Source organism: Perca flavescens, chromosome 4 (assembly GCF_004354835.1).
Source record: "Perca flavescens isolate YP-PL-M2 chromosome 4, PFLA_1.0, whole genome shotgun sequence".
NCBI classification, from domain to species: Eukaryota; Metazoa; Chordata; class Actinopteri; order Perciformes; family Percidae; genus Perca; species Perca flavescens.
The window spans coordinates 25780012-25794394 of record NC_041334.1 but is presented as its reverse complement, the minus strand read 5'-3'; the positions used below and the strand labels follow the sequence as shown (position 1 = coordinate 25794394).

The following is a 14383-nucleotide window of genomic DNA, read 5'->3' as shown; positions in this document are numbered from 1 at the left end:
CAGAGGGCAAGTACCGATTCAACAAGAACGTTACTACAAATACTAATTTAAGAAGCACAAGCACAAACAGAATGTCATTTAGTGTATTGTAGCAATTAGCCATTTTTGTTGTGTGTGTAACTGTGAGTTTTGAGAGGGAAAAGGGTACAATAAACACAGAGAGAGGTTTGGTGTTGTGATGAACTACTCAAACCACACCTACCTATCTTGAACCTGGCCGTTGCTACAGGGCCCTCAGTGTTGCCCTCATACAGCGGGATGATGGTGACGATGTACTCCGTGTCGAACTGCAGTTTGGACAACGTGTGAAACTCTCTGTCACCAGCAACCTCCACCGTCTCGACATTTCGACCTTTGTGAACAGAATAACAAAGATATGTGTACGTTAAAAAAAAAATAGACATCAGAAATGTAAGATGTTGATTGATGTCTGCTTTGTCCTGACCTGTAAATGGCCCCCAGACCAGACGATAGGCTCGTGCACCACTGACGCCTCTCCACCCCACGCGAACACTGCGCTCTGACTCAGTCTCCACTGATAACTGCTGCACTGCCTCAAGGCGCACTTACACATGCAAAAACATGAACAGACACTTTGAAATAACATTGGCTGAATATACTGAAACCCATTCCAACCACAAGGAGACAGTATTACTATATTTGCACTGTGCTACATACATATACTGTATCTAGGACTTGTTTTAATATGGCTTCATTTTGTAACTTTATTACAAAATGTACAACTGTATTATATAGGGTCTACTGATTATGATCAAACTACAAGCATTTACCATCATCATATCACAGTACCAATAATGGGCCACAGGGTGGACTCACATGTGCGGGCATTGAGGATGGACGGGGATGCAGAGTTTCGAGGGAACAGGGGGAAGAGGCTGACGACGTACTCCGTGTCAGGCTGAAGTGACTCCAATGTGACCGATGTGGAGTCTGCAGACAGAGACTGCTCCGACAGCTGAGCTGCTGGCTGACCTGCTCTTCCAACCACACAATAGGCAACAGGGGCATGGAGGGCAATCAGATGACCAATTAGTGCTCTCATAGCAATCCCAAATTATACTGTACAGTATGTCATTAGAAAATTAGCTGACAACAAACAAAAAAAATATATATATAGGATGTGTCCTCACTTCATTAACTTGACCTTGGAGCACAGAGTATGACAGCAAGCCAAAAGTAGAGAAGTGCATGTGTCTGTGTTGCGTAAATTATGTGCAGCAAGAGTTATCTGTATTTTTTGTTTGAAGTATCAGTGTAAGTACCGGCAGACATGGGAACAGGTAGAAACATCACACCCCTCATTACAGGATACATACTGGCCTCATTTAAATACTCTCACACATGTGCCAGCCCAGAAGAGGAGCTCCATGTGAGACTGGCACTCCTGCCACATGTTCAGCCCTCAGGGGCCACTTTTCTCTCCTTAACCAAACATCTTGACACTGTTATGATGCCATACCACACCCTGTCTTTAGAAATGTAAGGACAAAATGACTGACAATCTGTGACATAACTGAAGGTTTTCACTGTCTACTTTTATTTCAAGTCTGGTGATGATACAATGTATTTAATATTTTAGACAATGATTGGGCAATAAAAACCCTTACTGACAGCCAGTGCCTGAGGGAGGTGAGGTGTTAGAGAAGCTCATGTTCCCCATACTCAGCCTTGACTGCTGTACATTCCACAAGTTTCTAACTTGCCACCAAAGGTTAACTTTAATTGACAGCTGCAGCTTATTTTCCTCCATCATCATTCATTCAGCCAAAATTAGTTTTTGTGACGAGATAATTCTGCCACAGAATTATCTGTTTTTTTCAAGTTGCTAATATAATAAGTATATGTATACACTTATTATATATATATATATATATATATATATATATATTGAATGATATAATTATATGATATAAGTGAAATAGGTATGCGTGTGTTAAGGCTGTCAAAATTGCTTAAAAATTACGTTCAAATATTCCCTCTAAAATAACAACGAATATTCGAACTATTCGAACATCTGGTTGCGCATGCATCCAAGGTGGCGCGCGACATCGTGACGTCAAAATGATGCAATATCCGGCCGAGCCGACGTCGCGCACGTCTCTTTTTTTGAGTTTGCAGACAACAGGACTCTCAGAGTGACTGCAGGTCTCTCTGGTAAACTTACCGGGTTAAGATGAGTTCTTTTATGGTGAATGAAAGGCTCGATTTGACGAAGTAGGTCATTGAATCAAATCGAACCATTGACGGCAATGCTGCTGCCACTTCTGTTTACCTTTTTCTTCTTCTTCTAGTCCGTAGAAAGGGCAACGTCGGTAGCCTTTGCTCATTAGCGCCGCCGCGGTTCAGGAGAAGACTGCAGTTGTGTCGCGACCACCAGCGCAGCTATAAATAGTCACGGCGATCTCATGATGTCACATTTGTATGCGCCAGCTGGGCTGCATCCAGTATGTAACGGCTTTCATGCACGCTAGCAAAGCAGACAGCCAGACAGCCTCTGCTACCGCAAGCGTTTTTTGTTGTTTTTAATTCGAATATTAATTTTCACCTTCGAAGTTCGTTTTTTTAAAACTATTCGAATATATATTCGAATTTAGAATATTCGTTGACAGCCCTAGCGTGTGTGTGCCTGACCTCGTGGTCCATAGGTGAGTCTGTAGCCCTGCACAGGAGACGAAGGCTGATCCCAGCCCACAGAGAGAGAGAAGAAGCCTGCCTGGACCAGGCGTAGACTGGTGACCCCTGGCAATGACCCTATATGAGGAGGAAAAAATAGACATTGCTGTGAGAAGTTCAACATTTAGGGATCTGTCTTGTGTGAGAGAGGTTGAGTTAGCTTTTTGGCAGATGTTTCTCTGCCAACATTTGCATCCTTCACTTTTTACTCACTGGTTCGTTGCTTGGCAGAAGCAGACTCCCCCACACTGTTGGGGTATTGGGCGATAATAGTCACCAGGTAGTCGGTTCCTGACCTCAGCTCTTGTGCGGTAAAGGTCCTCTGAGTGACAGGAACGGTCTCCTGCAGGGGAGAGGTTATTTTTGTAAACAGTAAAGCCTAAGACAGGTTTTTGCAAGTGACTGAAATAGATGGGTGAGCCATGACATTCTTCTATCTTCATCATGTCTGCCACAGGAAAGGGAATTTCACTTTTCTCTTTGTTCTGCCAAATTTTAATCTCTACAACATCTACACTGAGAAGATCCACCCATTTGACATGTTTCTACGCGGCCTGAAGGCATGTGTTTCTCTCGCAAAGCAGGATTGACTTTGGCTCCTAAAACAGCAATTAGCTACTTCAATCTAGGTCATCTCCATGTGTCATGAATAGGAACACTTGGACTCACCTGACGCAGTTCTGCTGTGATTGGCTGACCCAGGCCGGAAAGTGGCACATACTGGACCACATAGCCAATCAAAGGCCCCCCTGCTGCACTCCAGCGAAACCTGAGAGTATCAGACGTCTGGCCTGTGAACTGAATGTTGGACGGACCAGAAAATGCCTCTAAAAGGAGAGAATAGGAATGGAAGCAAGATGAGACATAAATACAATTAAATGCAGGTTTACAGTCTGACAACAACGTCTGAGATAATATCAGACACATATTTGTTACGGTGTGTATTTAATACACTGATGTTGTGTTATTTAAGGTAACCCACATACCATCACTAGCATAGACTCCTCCTGCTCTGGAACACACTTGGGGGCTCACAAGAGGAAGAAGTGTGTTCAGCATTTTGAAGTCCCCAACAAAGGAGGTGAAATCACTACTGGGCTGGGAGGAGATCTGAGCCAATTCATTCCTGTCTGCACTCTTTATACCTATCAAAACACATAATTGGCAAAGCAAAAAAGAAATCAGTGTCTCATAAGGAAGTAGGGGGGAAAAAATCCAAAATACTGCGAGTAAGAGAGGAAAGACACATACCGACGGCAAAAACATGCACTCCTTGACTGCGCAGCTTCTGTGCTGGTTCCTGCACACTGTCTTGTGACTTTCCGTCTGTGATCAGGATAGTAATCTGAAAGTAGGTAGAATTAGAAACACATGAAGTTGTTGTTAAGTTGTGAAGTTATGTTTTATAATTATGAAACTCCAAAGAATGGCTGCTCCTCAGACCTTTGGGACATTACGACTGGACGCAGGGTTGAAGAAGTTATCAGCGACAAACTTGAGACCAGCACCAGTGCGTGTGTTTCCCCCCTTATAGTTCAGATTCTCTATAGCGTTGACCAGCTCAGTGCCAACCACGTAGGTAGTAAATGTAAATTCAACTCTGGAGGGAGAGAAATGTGCATTAAATACATAATTCTGCACTTGCAGCAAGATCCTTTGCCACCGCTTGCACAGGAAAGTAATGAGGTAAAAATCTAATCCTATTAGTCACCTGGAGGTGTCGCTGTACTGTATGGCCCCAAACCGTATCCCCGAATTGCTGACAGAGCTGGCAAATGGCTTGACGATACCAGCCATAAAGCCCTTCACCTGCAGAAAGTTAGCTCGGCCAATACTGGAAGACCCATCAACCAGGAAAACAATATCTGCTGCTTGCACGTTATCACACCTGCCTGCAAATACAAAGCGATGGATAATACATGTGAACACATAAAGACACACTTTCTGTATTTGAACCAACACACAAACACATGAGAACACTTGGGGCTGGTGTGGTAGTCCAGAGGAGAATTAAAGTTATTAATACCCTGAGCATCAGTCCGTTTCATGGAGGACAGCAGGACAGTCACAGTGAAAAACAAGCTCCACATCTTCACAACCTGGGCACACAGAGAGCAGATCAATATTTTGATTATGTCCAAAACTATTTTAACTCACCACAAAACAGTCTGACCACATTACAAAATTGTGATATTATACAGCATTGGTAGTTTACATTTTCAGTATTCATGGTTGCAGACTGTGAAGGGCCTTGTTTTTGTCTTGACTACTACTCCTCCTTTTCTTGTGTCTTCAGGTCATCTAAGTTGGTGTTATAAGCATCCCGTTACATAAAACGCTGCCATCCCTCAGCTACTTACTATTTATCCCCATCGATTTACCCGTTTCTGATAGTCCGATGATCTTGTCACTTTTCTGTTCAGCTGCATCCCATTAGTCATTTATTCCATATGTTGAGGGTAGTTCAGCCTTGCTATCTGTCAGATTCTCGGTTTCCTTGGAGTTATAGCTATTGTTCCTGCCTGTACCTGTTCTGAACCACCTAGCGTCTATATATACCAGTCAAGCTTCACAGGCATGCTTGAAGTAGTAGAAGTGTGTAGGATTTGGGTAGTATACCCATGTTGACTTTCGGTGACTACATTCTAGCATCAACCACCTAAAGTGGCCTTCAGGTAATGTAAACTTACTGCTGTACCGTTCCTTTTTATAACTGGCTGGAAAAACAAGCCAAAATAACTTGGTCAATGGCAGAAATAAATCATTCACTTGAAAGAGAAACAAAAACCTGAAGAATAAATAAAAATGTTGTGCATTGTCATGTTTCCTGTATTGAATATCATTGCCAAACATAACACTATAGGCTACCTTTTAAAAGTGAGGAATAATATCCTGTCTCCTTTATATAGCCCTCAGTTGGGGCTGTTCTGGACACTGCTCTCTGGGCATCGGGTCATCTGGCTCCATCGCTACATTTATGGCACCGTGTTTTCCTGTGTGATGTTGTGCAGAACCCCCCAGGCTAAAACAATGTTGCAGACCAGCGCATAGAGGTCTTCTAAAAGAGCCAGATCTGCCATTGCTGATACGTGATCAACTGATGACTTCTCCTTCTCCTGTTAAACTGATTATATGCTGCACCGCAAGTCCACACTGACTTGAAAACTTGCGTACACGAGTTCAGACCAGACGTGAGATTTGATCGCAGCCTAAGCTCACGTCCAAATTGATAAATGCCGAGCTTTGCGTAGGTTTTAGGTCGTACGCACGTTTCATAAATGAGGGCCAGTGTTTGGTTTGTTCGTTCTGGGCTACTGCAGAAACATGGCGTAGCAACATGGACAACGACATGGTAGAGGACCAAGCCCCCAGGAACAGCGCTGCGTGTGGGTGCCCGATACATACCAGAAACCCTGGTTTACGCATATGCGTAGACTGTGGCCCGGCCTCTAACGCTGTATCCAGTTCTCTTTGTACATCCATGAAGAGGACTGCTTCCTATGTAGATACATTCTAACCAACCAAAATACCTTTCTTAGTTTCAGGTGATTGTACACTAATGAAATCTTATCTGAATATTATATTCCATTTCTGCCAATAGATCATCCCTACATACTGTTCCTAAGGTCCAAGTTCTGTTTGATTTCCTGCAATTAGAAAGCTAAAATGTAATGAGTTGTGTTTTATAAGGCCTAAATATTACCATGGATGAGGATCTCACAATATACACACTGAAGTCAGAGAAAATCTTATAATACCTATGAATTCTTATCGTGAAAACTCAGTGTCAACACCCACATTGGATGCAGGACCTACAATATGTTCTCCAAAACTCCAAAAATGATTGTCAAATACTTAGAACAGCTCCTTCTCCCTGAACTGCAACCCTGAAACTCAAGTTAATAAAGTGAATTATACTATGATCTAATATGGTCTTAATATGGTAAAAACAAGTCCACATTGTGTAACCCAGAAGAATATGTTCCTGCCCTGTGTCTCCCTACTTCAATAATCATGTCTGTGAGTAATGAGCAGGAAATTGGACATCCTCAGCACCACTCATATTTTTGGGTGACCTTTCCTCCCTTAACACTTTGTTTTAATGGTGATTAGATTATATTTCTGCAACTGGGAAGACATAATTACATTATCTATCAAGCACTGTAACTTAAAAAATACAACAGCGCAAACATCATTAGACACTCCTAGTATGACATCAAATTTCTGGTTCATTTTGGAGCTCATTCCTTTCTACTGTCCATCCTGATAGTAATTAATCTACATTGGAAACACATTGGGCAATGGCATGATTAATATATCATCTGTTTATGTTTTACTATTCATTACTTGCAGAAACCTCCTAAAAACAAAATCCTACATTTGTACTAACTAAAGAATTATGCACTTCTGAACTTTTGTTTTGTTTTGAACATCTCTTCCCACATGCCCAACCTGTTTTGACTAGAATTAAGTGGAATTATAAAACAAAAGAGTCAATCAAAATCCTGCCTCTTTGTGGCTTATACCTAAGACATAGTATAGTGTTTTCACTTTACAATATTGAAAATTAAATTCTCCCTGCCATGTTACTAAATGGATGTTTAACATTTTCTCTCAATAAGTGTGGTCCATGATTTTAACCACAGATGGAAGTCAATCTCTGACAAAACAATAAAAAGCAGTTCAATTAACTAAAAAAAGGTGAACGCATTAATGGGGTAAGAAAAATAGCCGATGTGTTTCAGTGACCTCTGTGCATGTTAATCCGACAAAACTGAAATTACAAGATACTGTAAACTGCTAAAAATAGCAGACTTGTGTATGTTGAAGATAAACTTCTCAAATGCTGGTCCTAACCTGCATTAAACTTATGTTGAAAGCATGCAAACATTAACCACCACTGATGTGATATTTACATTATAACAGGGCTGCACTCTCCACAGCATGACCCATAACACCCTCAAACTTTACTACTGTATGTCTGGAATGCAGATGCCAGAACTTTATGGACAATATGTAGCTACCATTTTGAAAAAAATGCAGCAGATCTTTGCTCATCTTTGAGACATGCAGGACTTTCTCATTGTAGATTTTATCTTTGGCTTGTGTCACCTTTACACATCATCAATGTCACCAACAGCTGCTCACAAGTTATGAACAAAACTATCACTCTCAGCCAATTTCAGAGACAGCCATCATATGATAAAAGAAATCCAATATGGATGTGGAGCACTTCTTTTCGTGAAAACCTCTATTCACGTTCACTTTTACAGAGGTAATGCACGACACAGCGGCTACTGCAAATAGCTGACAGATGTTGAGCCAACGAACAAAACCTCTGATCTACGCTATAGAGCTAGAGTAGCTAGAGTAAACATTGTTGGGATCAAAGCCATAAAACAAACCACTTAAGTTGATGGAACCAAATGCATAAGTGAGAGCAGCAGGACAACAGCAGACAGAAGTGATTGTCTGAGCCTGTATAGGAATGCAAAGAACATTATCTGGAATTTGGTCGTTTTTATTGCTTGGCATTTGGTTGGACTCAGAAGACTGACCTGAACCAGAACGGCTGACAGTGTTTCCGCCAGAACTAGCCCACATTACAGACAGCTGTAGTTGATACATGCAGACAGGCTTGATAACATTCCCCGCAGGCAGAAAACTACATTAAAGGGCTCCCACTCTGCTGTAGTATTACAACTAGTATGGCTATTACAATAGCTATTACAGATAGTTTGACATTTTGGGAGATATATTTATTTGTCTTCTTGCTACGAGTTAGATGAGAAGATTAATACCACTCTCATATTGGTCTGGTAAATATAAGGCTACAGCCAGCCAGCTTGGTCTAGCTTGGTTTAGCATAACGACTTGAAACAGGTTTTAATTAGGGCTTCGCTCGAAACATCGATACGGCAATATGTTGTAACATACTTCTTGCTGATGAGCGTATTGATGCAGACGCTACTGAATCAATAAAGCAGCAAATGCTGTGTCAGCAGTTTTGAAAAAGCAACATCACCTGTCTGCAGTGCACAATAAAGCCGATGGCAGCCAAGGCCAATCCACATTACACAAACAGTGCATGTCTCAATTCAAACATTTATTCAAGCATGATAAGTTAATAAGTTTAAGAATAATTTATTTTTAGGGACTGTAAATAGGGACTGTTTATAGAAATAAAAGTGGTCTTGAATTGCATCCACACGGCTCTAACAGACCGTTCCCCAACTCGTCATATGCCGACGGTTTGTCACTCACATACACTAACATGGACCCGCGGCTGGAGTGGCTATCAAAACAAAGAAAAGGGAGTGCGATTCCATTCTTTGCTCAGGACGCCATTATTTCACCATATTGTTTCTTCTATAGTAATGTGTTTAATATCAAGTACAGCACCTTTAATAACTCTGCAATTAGAAACAGAATATTTAAATTTACTTTTAGGATCTCTGTGGGCCAGGATTTTAAGTGTTTTAAGTTGTGCGATTGCTGTTATACAGAATAATAAAGAACTGCTGTTGTAGTAATTCTGCGAAGGACACGGCCATTTTAAATTTTTTTTGTATTGCGTTACGTATCCTATCATGGACTCTTTATCGTGAGGTTGTAGGCAACACCCAGCCTTAGTTTTAATCCCTGCACCGTTGGCCTTACCCCTCACCAAACCACAACTTGTCATTTTCACACTTCAGTTTTTGTATGGATTAAACAAACAAGATATAACATGTTTATTATACGGCTCCAGCTATCAATTATTTTAGTAATCGAGTATTCTACAGATTATTCCATTGATTAATCAAGTAATCGGATAAGAAATACTTTTGTTTTATTGAAGAGCAATAATATACAATAGTTTGGTTTAATTTTCCCAAAAAGCAACATTTTTATTCCCTACATTGCTTACAATATCATCTCTCAAAAAACTAAACGTTAAATGCATTTAAGTGCCATATTACACTGTTTTTAAAGAAAACATTTTCTGAAATGCAATAACAACCTCAAACTAAGGCATACATTAAACATGACCTTAAGATGTGCAACTTAACTTTCAGAACTACAAGTTTTAACCTGAGACTGATCTGTATATAGGCCTATAACTATATATATAAGTTATACTTAACCTATTTTCATTTATATATTTGATTACAATGTCACACAGCTCTGTTACACTTATGCTAGTAGATCGTTGATCAGCGGTTTCTCCGTGAAGAGAGAGAGAAAAAATGGTGCACAACAATCAGCTGTTTTTTCGAAGGGATAGTCAACAAGTCGGCTCTTTAGATCAAACTGTGGTCACCACTACGTATGTTTTTCTTTATTTGGTAGTTGTTGTGTTTGGTGTAGTTTCATCGTCCATACGTCTCTGTGATTTACTTTTGTCTGGTCCACTTCGTGGAATGGATGATTAAGTTAGACTTGATGTTTTCTGTTGAGATGCTGAAGCATTGACGTCGAGTTATTATTGTGGTAAGTTAGTTTGATTTTGCAGTAGACACAAAGTACAGAGTTTTCGTTTTAACTACATTTGAACTGATTCCAAACTTTGGACACTTTCTGTCATTTTCTCCAGCCTGTCTCTTCCCTCACTAGTTACGCTCTCTTTGTTCATTTTGTAAACTGCGGCATCAGTTTCATGGCATGTGTCGCCAGCAGCGTCAGACCGGTGTGCAACAGTAATAATCATCCATGTGGAAACACTGTGAGCAATACAACGTTTGTAACATTGTTTAAACAAAGGATTTTTAGTAATCAAATTATTCAAGTTACTCAAGGAATTGTTTCAGCCCTAGGCCCAAGATGCTGGCAAGTAGATTTTGTTAGGCTACCTTAGGACAGAACCAAGCTAGCTGTTCCCCCTGTCTCCAGGCTATATGCTAAGCTAAGCTAAATGTCTAGCTATACATTTACCTATACACATGAGAATGGTACCAATCTTCCAATCTAACTCTCTGTAAGAAAGGGAATGAGCCAATTTCCAAAAACGTTGAACTATTCCTTTAAGAATATTGGTGCTAAAGTTTTTTAAAGTTTGCTAAAGAGAACTGGATCTTTCTTTAACAATACTTAAGTACTTTAATACACTGGTATATATACCGAGTATATAGCACACACGATGCAACCAAACTTGCATAACTGAAAATAGACACTGAAATCTGTTGGCCATTTCCTCTTTTAATTTGCTCAAGAATGAAAACTTCATCCTAAAGCCAGAAGCTCATAATTAGCCATAAATGTGTGTTCCCTCTGTACGATCCAGAGCCCACAGACCTAACCGTTTCAGAGTTTTTGTCCCACCCAAAAACTCCCACATTAAGCTTAATATGTTCCAAATGTAATGCCTCTTTCCCTTTTCAAGATTCAAAGTATGAATTGTAAGACTTACACCTATAAAAATTAAATGATGTGCAATTAGCTCCAGACCTGACACAGCTTGCTAGCTTTTGATGTTTTTTTCCATTTCCTGTACAGAATCAAATGAAACAATGTTTATTTCTGGTTTCTGGCTAACTTAACAGATCATAATTGAAAGGCATTAATGATTTGAGGGCAATTAAAAACACCAGCTGACAGAACTGAAAGAAGTGGTTGTTAAACGTTGAAAGCATCACAAAGAACGGATTTCTTCTTCTTCTTCCTGCCACTCCCACAACACAACCAGACTCTATTTTCAGGCCCTATTCTAATCCTATTACATACAATCCTGCTGGTATATATTTTCAAATAATTGTGGAAATTATGCACTGGGTTAGATCACATGCCAATTTTGGGAGTAACCCACTTCCTCCAATAAACTCCTTTTTTATTACAGCATACTGTATGTAAAGATATTCATCAAGTACATTCCTGTTTGTCCTCCACACCTGGAATTTTAAGGATGAAGTAAGTGGCTTATGGGTATGGCCGCACCCACTAAAGGCCACCTGGGAATCAAACCAAACATGTGTTAAAAGGTCAATGTCTTAGTAGTAAAGTGCTGCTAAGAGCCATCCTCAACAGGAACAAAGTGTGGACTTAGTGTGAAAAACAACAACCTGTAAGCAACGGCATTGACAAGACAAGAAAAGGACTTCTCAGGGACAGGAAGAAAAAGAGATTAGGACTCATCCCAGAGCTTCTGGTAGGAGTTGTACAGAGGCTGGGCTGTGCTTTTTGAAAGCTTAGCTCAGGCAGGATCACAGAGTTTTGGTTTAGTAGAGATGCCATTCTCCCAGGGGGGCAGCAGGCCACAGGCCACTGCAATGTGACAGAGTGCAGGATTGTGTAAGAGCCAGGCTCCCTCAGTAGAACATCAGTCATCAGGGACAGACAGTGACACAAGTGGACAAGGGGATGGAGGGGTCAAAGGAGGGCGGGTGTCACAGAAAATTACCAAAGTCTCCTGCAAATTTGCTCAGACACCATGATTTTGTGTACTTAAATGCCAAAAGCTGCTGGTGCCAAGAACAGATCGAGCCTTACTCTGAGGCTGTCTGGGAGTCAAAAACCTTGGACCTCTACCCTCAGGTCAAGTACAGCATGTCGCACATCCGTCAATAATGGATTCTGTTTCTTAATCTAAAATAAACAAAAGTATTTTGAAAATCTTCTGGGACCCATTGTTGAAACAACTTTCAGAAGAAGCACTGATCTTTTCCACCTTTTAAAGCATTTCACAAGCTTTGTATTACTGACAAAAGCCAGATGGAATAACTCTGGGAAATAACTGCATTCACCAATGGGTTATCTCATTCTCATTCAAAGATATGAATGAATGGAGACAAAAAATTTAAATCCCCTAGCCTGTAGCTAGTTTAATCCAACATAGTTAAAAGTCATTTAAGCACCAACAATAAAAACGCACACTCAAAATAGTTCTGGCTGCAGAGATTTTCCTCAAAAAGGCCCATTGTTGTTGATCAAATGATTTAAAGTATTGCTTTTAAAAAAAAAAGATCTGAAAGTAATGTTCTCTTGAGAACAACAGAAAAGGTTCCCTTATAAACACATCAAACACACAGTAACTAGCAGCAGTCCCCCATAGATGACACACTTGGGATCAGTCCAGAGCCATCCGCTACCAGTCGCACGCCAGAACTTAACCAAGTATGGCTGCAGCAATGCAGTTGATAAAATGATGAGTGAGAACGTAGGAGGGTAAGGGTGAGGCAGAGAGGAAGAGTCTAATCAGTCCTGCTAAAAGGTTTTTCTAGACATTAAAAATGCCATGTCAATAGGGGATTTCTTTCAGTTGCGTGAGCCAAACCACAGCAAAGACATGGATGTGCTTAGGAACAGACTATTGAAACCAATCTAGACACAAAGGCAGAGGAGGAAGCGGAGGAGTGAGAGCGTCTTCCTCTGTGCTGCAACATGTGCAGCAGGAGTAATGCCCTATAACTAAATGAGTTCAGCTGAGGTCAACGTGGCTGTATACTCCCACCGTTGTCCTGTGCAACTGTAATGAAGACTAATGCAGACACAGACAGAGTGTTTTTTTTTGGTCTAATCACCCAGAGGAATCATCTGATACACTAAATTTCAGAAAGGGTGAAAATGAGGTGATGTAGGTTCTGCTCGGTCTTGTTCAAAATCAAGGCTTATGCTGCAGGGAAAGCAATAGGAGTGGTGTATTGGCTGGAATTCAGATAAGTGCTCTCCATACAAGAGTTATCGTTTACCCACATGTAGGCTACATGCAGAGTAAATTTATGTATGTATGTATATATGTATGTATGATATCGCAGACATACATCATTAAGCTATGTCTCGATCCTGTAGAATTAATGCAGAAATTAAGCTTACAAGTTGTGCACAACTCCAACTCAGAGTACCACATGTATACATGTATCATGTATCTTTATTAGGCCAATGCACTCCAGACACAAGGGCCGCCACAGAGCCCATGGTGCAGGACCTCATCTCTCCGCCTCTGCCTCCTCTTACCTGGGGATCTCTGCACCGTGCACCGGGGCCACAGCCTGCCGCTTCTCACCTTTCCACCTGTGGCATATCCAGCCCTAGCTCTCCGTGCAGACAGTAGTATTCCCAGTCACCGATGTCCAGTGTCACAGCTTCAAAAAGCACACACTCCACGATGATCCACTGTACAGTACAGTTCTCTTAATAACTGAACTCCTGACGCTGCATCACTGCAGGAGACAGTAACGCTGCTTCTGATTCCCGAGGCTGCCAGTTGAACACAAGCAGCAGCAGAACAGTCCAGACTTGTTCGGATGCCTGAAGGGGTGGGAGTCCTAAGCTCTCCCTTTCTGCTGTTTTCCCCACCTCATTCTCTTTGCCTCTTGTCCCTCCCTGCTTCTCCCTGAAACAACCAACCAATTTAACCATGTGGCGCGAAACTGAATAATTCCGCTACTTTTTTTCAGGTAAGACGCTCGGGGTCACATGATTTTACGCAGCTTGCCTTTATTTACGGTCAGCACCTTCTTATATACTGTCTATGGTCAGCACAAGTACTTTTAGTAGCAGGAACTTGGAGGTTGAAAATTAAAATACCAAAAATGACTGCACTGTTAGCATCACAGTCTATGGTTAGCATGCATACATTTCTCAAAAAAAAAAAAGTTTTTATTTATTAATTAAAGCTGCATTTTATTTTTCAAAATTGCAATGCTAGAGTTGAGTGGGATCAGCTCAGTTACAGTGGAAATACTACTTCTCCTTTCTTAACACTTAATTTGTT

General features: G+C 40.9%; 1 protein-coding gene across 2 annotated transcripts in view; it reads right to left on the bottom strand.

Annotated features, from left to right (window-relative positions):
- The window catches only part of col7a1 (collagen, type VII, alpha 1), a 65532-nt gene extending 51499 nt beyond the window's left edge, over positions 1–14033 (bottom strand). Inside the window, exons 1-12 of one of the 2 annotated variants that reach the window (XM_028575452.1) lie at positions 13624–14033; positions 4721–4793; positions 4406–4586; positions 4138–4294; positions 3946–4039; positions 3681–3839; positions 3364–3521; positions 2908–3037; positions 2653–2772; positions 838–993; positions 446–565; positions 203–352 (exon numbers count right to left, since the gene is read on the bottom strand). In XM_028575452.1, coding sequence (XP_028431253.1) covers positions 203–352; positions 446–565; positions 838–993; positions 2653–2772; positions 2908–3037; positions 3364–3521; positions 3681–3839; positions 3946–4039; positions 4138–4294; positions 4406–4586; positions 4721–4784 — 1489 coding nt within the window. In that variant the 5' untranslated portion in view covers positions 4785–4793; positions 13624–14033. The remainder of the gene's footprint in view (positions 1–202; positions 353–445; positions 566–837; positions 994–2652; positions 2773–2907; positions 3038–3363; positions 3522–3680; positions 3840–3945; positions 4040–4137; positions 4295–4405; positions 4587–4720; positions 4794–13623) is intronic. The other variant, XM_028575451.1, reaches the window with a different exon arrangement.
- Positions 14034–14383: the final 350 nt, after the last annotated feature.